At 39.2% G+C, this 9,604-nt stretch overlaps 1 protein-coding gene across 2 annotated transcripts in view; it reads left to right on the forward strand.

Moving 5' to 3' along the window:
* The window catches only part of TMEM87B (transmembrane protein 87B), a 44,258-nt gene extending 36,834 nt beyond the window's left edge, over positions 1-7,424 (forward strand). The window contains exons 17-19 of one of the 2 annotated variants that reach the window (XM_081100929.1): positions 2,637-2,689; positions 3,283-3,313; positions 4,436-7,424. In XM_081100929.1, the coding sequence (XP_080957055.1) occupies positions 2,637-2,689; positions 3,283-3,313; positions 4,436-4,495 (144 nt within the window). In that variant the 3' untranslated portion in view covers positions 4,496-7,424. The remainder of the gene's footprint in view (positions 1-2,636; positions 2,690-3,282; positions 3,314-4,435) is intronic. The other variant, XM_081100930.1, reaches the window with a different exon arrangement.
* Positions 7,425-9,604: the final 2,180 nt, after the last annotated feature.

Raw genomic sequence — 9,604 nt, forward strand, 5'->3', positions numbered from 1 at the left:
AGAGACACATCAACCAGCTGCTTCCCGATCAAGCCAAGAAGTGAACCCTCAACCCAGATACATATCCTTGACCAGGAATTGAACCTGTGACCCTCTGGTCCACAGGCCAATGCTCTAACCACGGAGCACACCGTCCAGGGCAAGGAAACATTTTTTACTAATGTTTTTTGTATGAAAATAAATGTTAGCAAGTAGCAGCAATATTGGTTAAGTCTATAGTAGTGATGGCAAACCTATGACACGTGTGTCAGAAGTGACACGCGAACTCATTTTTTTGGTTGATTTTTCTTTGTTAAATGGCATTTAAATATATAAAATAAATATCAAAAATATAAGTCTTTGTTTTACTATGGTTGCAAATATCAAAAAATTTCTATATGTGACACGGCACCAGAGTTAAGTTAGGGTTTTTCAAAATGCTGACACGCCGAACTCAAAAGGTTCGCCATCACTGGTCTATAACCATAACTGCTGTAGATCCTGCTTCTCATGTGCTGTTCTCCGACCAACAATAGCAGGAGCATCACCCAGGAACTTGTTAGCAACGCAGACTCTCAGATACCCCAGAGCTGCTGAGTCAGAATCTGCTCTCTAGCTGGGGCCCATAGATGATTACCCTGCCCATAAAAGTGGAAAAGCTTTGTTCAAGCAAAAGCTTGTGTTAATTTTTCAGCATTTGAAAGTGATATTGAAGACATTTTGGTAACATCTGTTATTTGTTGGGAAGGGACTTTTACTATATTTACTACCTATGCAGTTACAAAAATTATCATTTTTTTTAAAAAAGACGGTGGAAGCTTGAATAAAACGGCAAAATATAGAGCAGAGATGAGTTTTAAAGTATTTTCTGTATATGATTTATGCAGAAAAATGATAATTATTAAAGTAATTAAGCAAAATTGAAATGCCTATCATACTGTTTTTGTTTTTTATTCTCACCTAAGGATATGTTTTTATTGATTTTATTTATTTGTTTTATTTTCGTGGATATATAAGAGTCTTTATTGTAGCCCAAGTAGCCATTGCTACTAATGAGCCATTAGACAAAAGCAGTCCAGTAAAGTAGTCCTTGCTAATGCAGTAGCAGACACAGGAGCCATCCTGGCAAAAAAAGCACTGGTCGGTCAGTAATTCGTCTTCTCCACAAGGCAGCCTCCAACATAGGAGCTCTACAAGAGCTGGCAACAGGCTGGTGAGTGGCAACTTAAGTTCAAACCAGTCAAACAAAAGAGGCTTTCTGCCAAATAGTGTTTTTATTGATTTTAGAGAGGAAGCCGGGGAGAGAAAGAGAAATACTGATGTGAGAAACATTGGTCGGTTGCCTCCTGTACATGCCCCTCCTGGGGATCGAACCTACAACCTAGGATGTGCCCTGACTGGAAATCCAACCCACAGCCTTCTGGTGCATGGGACAGTGTTCCAACCAACCAAGCCACCTGGGCAGGTCTATGATACGGTTTATATCCTTTCTTACAATTAAAAATGTTCGGTTAATACAGTGTAAAAATTCATGTATGCACATAAGTTCTGACAGGATCGATGACCTGTGAGAACAATTTTATTTGCTGGATTTAGTAAATTCTCTAAGTTTCATTTTTGGTAATTAATAATTATAATGTATTCTTTGAGTAGTTTTATGATAATTTAAAGAAATTTAAAGAAATTACAACAGTTTTAATTATCTAGTGTTACAGCTTTTAAACTTTCAATACGTTAAGGTATTGTCCTGTTGTTTTAGGAATATATCTCAGTTTGTTTTAAAGCTCAGTGTTTGCAAACACATCAATGGAAAGCCTTTTCATTTCTCTAAATTAAGTGTATTCAGTTCTTGATCAGAAGCCGGGGCCTGATCTCTCATTGACTTATTTCTATTTGAGACTCAGAGAATTGGGGTTCCTATTAATACTGGCTCAGTTGCTTTGTCTCTCTCTAGGTAAGCAAGTTATTATTAATATTAGGACCAGAATATTTCATGTAATTAATACTAGAACCAGAATATGTCATGTATCCAGGTAGATCACAAAGAAACATTTTGATTTATTTTACATTATAAACCAAAATATTCATTATACCTTTTATTTTTATTTCTCTCAGTGAGGTAACTATAAGCAAGTTTCTGTTTTTTTAAAAAAAAAATAGTCTAAATGACCTGCTTTCCTTTTTTTATCTATGGAAGAGAGCATAAATATAAGTGATAGACTTTTGTAAAGTTAGAATATTTGTACCATCCTCTTTTTCTTTTGAAAAAATAAAATTCATAAAACTTGAACAAATTAGGAAGCATAATAAATGCTGGGGGGGAAAATCAATACAAATCAATATTTTTGTTATTTTCTATTGTATAAATCCATTCTTTGTACTTTTATGTGTGTGTTTCTTCTTCAGGACAAAAAATAACTGCACAGCCAACTAAAACCAAGAATATAAAAATTAAAAATCCATATTTTTGTTTGCCTGTTTAAGAAAATACTGGCATAATTTTTGTAGCATTAGTGCCAATATTTTAGGATATGTAAAAATTAAAAGAATGTCATGCATTTTAATTAAATGCTTAAATTTTATACACGTTCTGTTTAAAAATTCTGCTTTCAAATAATATTAAGCAAGTATGAATATGTAAATGTTTGTTTCTCCAGGATGAAGATTTGAAGTGGGTGGAAGAAAATATTCCCTCTTCATTCACAGACGTGTAAGTATCCTGTTGGAGCTTGAATCTACACTTTGGCCCGGGTGTGAAGGGATGAGTTCATACTTTGTCATGTGCTTTTCAGACCTCACACCTCCATGTTTTTATAGCCCCTTCACTGGTCAATTACTCGTTTACTTCACATGGAATCGCAAAGAAAACGCAGCCTTGCCTTGCTCTGTCTTTCTCCTCCCTTTTTCACTGTACAACAACTATTTTAATACTTGTCCCTTATTACCAATTCCAGATCTGTGTGTATAGGATCAGAATCATTTGGTTTTAACTTTTTATTATGGAGACGTTCAAACACATGTAAACCACATATAACCACATGACCTTGTATGGTGAGGAAGCTCTTGGAGGAAAAACAGGGTGCAGAGGAAGCCCCTCGGGGAACTCTGAGCTGTTCCCGGTCTTCTTTATCGTATTCTGTTTGACACTAGAATTCCAGACCATTTCCGCAGTGCTGAGCCCAGGCACTCATCTCTGTGGCTCTGTCCGTCCAGGAGAAAAACTGGTGGAGCGTAGTGTGCTCATCTTCAGCTTTCGTAGAGACACTGGCCTTTTAATAACATTTTCCCTTTTTTTTTTTTCAGAGCTCTTCCGGTATTGGTAGATTCAGATGAGGTAAAGTATTTTTGCTGACTTCCTTGGGGCTATTATTTTCACAAAGTAGAAATGCATTTCAATTGAAAGGTACTTTTTAAAACGATTGCAGAGTGAGCAAGCTGAAAGGTAATGCATTGACTTGTGGGTAAAGTTTAAAGGAACTGGATCCTCATTGAAAGCAGGAGCAAGATAAATGCTTGTTGGAATAAAAGAAGGGAAGAATTCTTTTATGGGATTTCAAGTCTTTGATTTTCTACATCTTGTGTATAGGTAGAGTTTAAAAGATGGCAGTTTGTCTAAGTTAATCTCATACTTGAAGATACTGTGTTGGGGTGTTAAATAAAGTTTCTGACTGATTTTCACTTACTAAGGAAATTTGAATAAAGAATGCGGATTTAGGAAGGTGTTTTGTTTTGTTTTTTGCAGGGCGGCGGGTGGGAGGTGGGGTAGATTAGTTATGGATTATCTGGACCTTGGAAGGTGGCCCAAGACAGGCAGCAGTGTGAAGTGTAAGAATGAGAGGAGGGATGCGAGACGTGAGCTTATGTGAAGAGTTGAAGGCGGTCAGTGGTGCTGAGGAGTAACTTGCGTGGTGGCTGAAGAACGAGGGACCCTGCAGTCTGTTCTGTTCACTGAGGGGCAGGGCCGGTACTTTGCCATCAGCCTGGTGGCTCTCTGGTTGGATGGGGAGTTTAGAAAGGCTGCAGTATATTTGTACCCAGATGCAAACCAGTCAAACTTCAGGGTTTATAACTCTACCATGGAATTATTCTTAAAAGAGCATTTATAGTATTCATTTGGTAAATCGTGATTTCTAATTCAAAAGTATGTTAATTGGTAAAGAGAGGTGAATCCCCAGATGAGTTGTCCCTGCCTCTCCCTGGTGACTCTGAGCTCTCAGGATGTGTTCTAGCTGGTGGAATGTTGACATTCCCTGTACTTTTCAGTGGGTAACTGACTAGACATACCAGGAAGTATGGGTTATGTGGTTTTATTTTCTATACCTAATATTTCTTTGTATAATGTGGAATATACTCACTTCTCCACAAAAGCCATGACTGTTGAAAGATTAGAGAATTTTGTTAGGTTCTGGAAGAAGTATCAACATTTTGATGAAAATCTTTTCTTTTTCCTTTTTAGGAAATTATGACCAGATCTGAAATGGCAGAAAAAATGTTCTCTTCAGAAAAGATAATGTGAAACCTATTTAACGACTCCCAGGACTAAAAGAGGTCACACAACACATATTTATGGTGTTATCTTGGAAATCTATGTATTCAAATTAAGAATTCAGTGGGTGGATGGGTTCTGTACCCTTTTTAAGCTGGCTCTTGAATGTCAGTTTAATGCCCATTAAATTGCCCTACTTGGAAATAATCTTAAAAAAGTATTTTGATAATACATATGCCCAAAAGCCCTAAGCTGATGAGTGGCAGATGTGTGGATTGGGTTGTCTCTTTTTTCTGAAAAATATGGCAGTTCCAGATTTAAGCATTATTTTTACATAAACACTCCTACTATTCTCCCACTGACCTTTGCGGCAAATAAAGCAGGTCAAACACTGCCTCCATCTCTGGGGTTTATAGTCATTAGATGCCATAGTAATTTCCTTTGATTTTTATACTGAAGTAACTTGATAATAAGAAAATGGTTAACATTGGGACATTGGATATCTCTGTGGCTGGGAGCTGTGTGTGAGAGGGTGCTCACGTTTGCACAAGCCCTGTTTGTCATTATCACTGTGCACATCAAATCCTGGACGTCTTCACTCTCTGAGCTCAGTGGACACAATACATGGAGAGAGTGGTCCTGAGGGTCACTTCCAAAGATTTGCTCTGCCACTGTCCCCTCACTCAGGCTGTGCGTGCATGTGCTGCTGCTGAACCTGCTGGGGCAGGAGGTGGACACCTGGCTACGTGGCTCCCCCAGAGCACGTCCTCCCGACCAGCTGGGTGTCCCTGTAGGAAACTAGAACCTTATCTTGTATGTCATCTTGCATAGTACTTCCCGGTACAGTACATCACGGTTAGTCTTGTAATTAATGTCTTAACCTTCAACCATGTTTTATTCATTATTTTATTATGTGTAACTTGAAAATTTTTGTTCTAATTTTTCTAATGCAGAACATTCTAAATCTGAAAGGCAATTGGAAGTTGTCTGATGGAAGTGTGAATATTTGCTGCTTTTCTGGTCAAAGCTGTAGGGCTAGTGGACATTTAGAGTAGGACTTAAAGCTAGAATCAGGCATGTCTTTCTTGTGAGTGAAGAAGGATCCCAGAGATTTTGATTGAGAAGCTTTACAGTACAAACACTTAAATATAATCTTTCTTTTTAATTTCATTGTGAAGCCACAAAACAACCTTTTTTCTTTGGAATTTACTTCTCATTTACCCATTTCACAGGGGCTAGTAAAAGATACTTTCAGCTTTGTTTTCAGTAGTGAATATTACACAGTGTTGTGCTGAGCAGGATGTGGTGGTCAAGGTACCATCCCTTTGGGACGTTCTTCCTAGGAGAGTGCCCAGTTTCAGTGTGGGTTCCATTCCTCTCTCAGTGTCTGCCTCAGTCGTGGGCACCCACCTGTACATTTCGCAGCATTCATGTCCTTCCCGGGGTTGTATTTCACCCTTACCCCAAGTTGTTTGAGACCCAGAGGTGACCACTGTCCTCTTGTCCCTAAAATTTTACCTAATGCCACTGCCCAGATTTCGAGTCAGGTTCATTCCCAACTCATACGGTTGTAGCTGAATTCTGAATGCAGAATCCTGGGCGGCCAGCCAGTAGGAGCTGCCAGCCAGTGGGGTGGGAGTGGGAACAATGGCCAGTGTGAGACAGGAAACTGCCTCTGACGTAACCCCGATAGTGTTTATAAAAACCCTGTGCTCTGTAGCTGGAAAAATAAATGTTGGGCCCTGGATGGCTTAGCCTGAGGCTGAAATGCAGGCTTTCCTCGTTACCCAGAGAAAGTAGGTTCCTTCCTGGTGGCCGGTCAGAAATACTGTTTTCAAAGGCATCCATTGTGCCTGTCACTGTCAGTGATCATTGTGTCCTCGGTTATACCTTGTGTCCTGAATAGAGGATTCCTGTGGAGGGCCTTCTGAACCCCCTCATGTGAAAAGGAGGGGGCGCCCTAGGGTTGAGTAATTCATACAGAGGACCTGGGGAGAAGTGACACCCATGGCTACCATGCAGCTGTCATCCTGCTTCTGCATGAAGGTTCCAGAAACTGGCCATCCCAGTCAGATTAATTTCTTAGGATGCCGTCAAGATGGGTCTTCCTATTAATGAAGGGATCTGAGGGCCAGAGTCCACTTTTGTTTTTCTAGGCAAAATGCTTAGAAAAGCATTTGCAATCCATGTTAGATGTATCTGCTGTGTAAAATTACTTAAAAGGGAATTTTTGTGATTTGAGTTCATTGGTAGCTGCTTTAAAAGATAAGTTAATTTATTTCAAAAATAAGAAAAAATAGATGAGTATGTGAATTTTTAAGGCTGAGAGGTAATGTTTCCATACTTTTCCTGTGAGGAAAATAATTTTTTAAATCTTTCATGTCCTGTAGAGAATATCGACTTGCCCCCTGTAATATGGTACATTATGTTTGCACTACTAGAATATCGAGACTGAAGTGTAAAAAAATGTACATACAAGGTGATTTTTATATCCTTTTCTAAAAAGGGGTTTGCATCTACTGTGCTAGGCTGCACATGACTGGTCTAAAGTTAAGATGTGCTAGTTTATAAGTCACTGGTTTTGGTACTTGTGTCTTTGCATGATCAACAGCATGCAATAAACAGTACGAAACACCAGGCCTTATACTGATAATTAAACTCCTCAGCACATCAAATGTATGTAAGTGACAAATGAGACTTTTAAGGAAGTGTACATATAACACAGGAGCTCACTATACACTAAGAAGCTTCCTTAGAACTAGGAAAACATGTATTTGGGGAGAAAGGTTAGGGGCTTAAGAAGTTATATTTTTCTATTTTAAATGGTTAAATTATTGTATAATTTGGAAAAAGTTGCTTTGAATGTAGGACAAAACTATTTCAAAGATTTTTGTTTGAAAAAAAGGATATATTTTGTGCCTTAATATTTGTTGTGACTTTTAATAAATTGCTTTCTGAAGTTTTGGGTGATTGGTTCTTGATAATATCTATTAGTGCTAGATTGTATAAATCTACAGACTCCAATTGATGGCAGGACATGAAATTTTTAAAAGAGGAAGTACAACTGTCAATGAAAGAAACGTCCAAACCTGTAAGGATTTGTATGAGTTTATTTGACCCAAACTGATGACAGTTGCTGGGAAGCAAAATCTCAACGGATTGAGAAAATGCTCTGGAAAATGGCAGTTTACTACCTATTTTATACATTATAATCAAAGGAGGAGGCATAAGGGTGTTACATGAAATCCACTGGTGATAGATTAGGAGGCGGGAGAAAGCAAAGCAGGGAAATCTCGGAGGTTGAATAAAAAGTAAAATGATAGACACATCTTTTACATGGGTGGGTATAGGATAGTTAACGATTAACATGATAACAATACAATGAGGGGATTTGTGGTCTCTGCTCTGGTGTGGTTGTGCTTCCAGAAAAAAATTACTTTGAAATTCCGAAGATGTATTACCAGGTATGTTTATCATAGATGCAAAAAAAGAAAACAGACAGGCTCAGTTAAGGTAAACGTTGACCTTTGTCATGACTCCCTGCCATGAGCGGCTTTTAGTTAGAAAGTTTTAATGTCCAACCATCCTCTGCGGTTACTTTAGGGTCTGTGTTTGTAAGGCTGCCACGCAGACCTCCCCCGAGCTTGTCAGATTTAGTATGTGGCCCCTCTTTCATCCACGCAGCTAATCAGCAAACCGGGAAAGGTGTTCAACCTCAGTAGTGATCAAAGAAATGCAAAATAAAAGATGGGGAAATTTTTTAAAATCGACCTAAGTGTATACCATTATATATTTGTAAAATCCTTTTGCTTTCAAAGTCTGATGAAATGAGCATATTAAGATGGTAATGTAATCGATTCAGTCTTTGTGAAAAGACGTTCAACAGTATGTTTATAACCTGTGAATAATGCCAATTCTGATGTTTTTATATATATGTTTTCTTGATTTCAGAGAGGAAGGGAAAGGGAGAGAGAGAGAGAAACATCAGTGATGAGAGACAACCATTTATTGGCTGCCTCCTGCATTTCCTCCATTGGGGATCGAGCCTGCAACCCAGGCATGTGCCTTTGACTGGAATCGAACCTGGGACCCTTCAGTCCATGGGCCAACGGTCTATATCCACTGAGCCAAACCAGCTAGGGCGATGATGTTTTTAAAAACGATTCAAATATAGAATAAGGTTTCTGCACATTGTAGCATTATTTAGAGAGTGGAAAGTGACTTACAATTTATGGAATACTACTTTATGGAATAGCCTGCAACCATTAAATTATTATGAAGAATGTAAAATATACAGAAAAGTACTTATTGTAGAAATACATTACAAAGTCACATATGTGACTGTTGTCCGTATGAACAGGAAGGACTGAGTGGAAAGGCCTCATGGCACCATGGTTAGTGTTTAGGTTCAGCTTGGCTGTGGTCACAACCTGATCACAACATTTCTGTAGTTAAGGCAGAAAAGTGTTTCTTGACTGTGTAGCAGTTCTAGGGTGGGTAGAGAGGGGTGCAGGGCATCCCGCTCCCTCAGCCCCCCAACCACAGTGCCTCGGGGACCCAAGGTTTATTTCCGTCTGCGGGCCACCATCTCCAGGGCCTGTCATCTGCATCCATCCTGCAGGAGGGGGCAGTTCATGCAGCCTGGGAAGTTTTGTGGGGCTCAACCTGTACGTGGTGCACATCACTTCTCAGCTTATTCCATTGGCAAAAACTTCGTCACATGGCCACACCAGACTGCCAGTTAGACTGGGAATGTCAACAGCTGTGTGCCCGTCTGCTCTTCTCGCTCCATGAAAGGAAAGGATGGACGATGGATTTGGGGGACAACCAGTGGCTTCTACCACTGATGATTTTTGGGTCAGTGGACAAGGGGAGACTTAAAAGCCTATGTCTTCCCAATTTTCTCAGAAATAATTATGTAAAAAGTGATAGTGCCATAACGAGGCTATTTGATATCAGAAACTCTAGAAATAAGTGTGATCTCAGATCACAGCTTAATCCATTAATAAATAAAATCTATCTTGTCTTAAGTAGATGGAGCAAAGAGTTTTCTTCCTGGAAATTCTGCCAGTCTTAGGAGTATTCCCAGAGGAAAAGCAGGGTGTGTGGGAATAATAGTGATGGTAACTTAGGGGGTGC

Source organism: Myotis nattereri (genome assembly GCF_964212035.1).
Source record: "Myotis nattereri genome assembly, chromosome: 10".
Classification (NCBI taxonomy): Eukaryota; Metazoa; Chordata; class Mammalia; order Chiroptera; family Vespertilionidae; genus Myotis; species Myotis nattereri.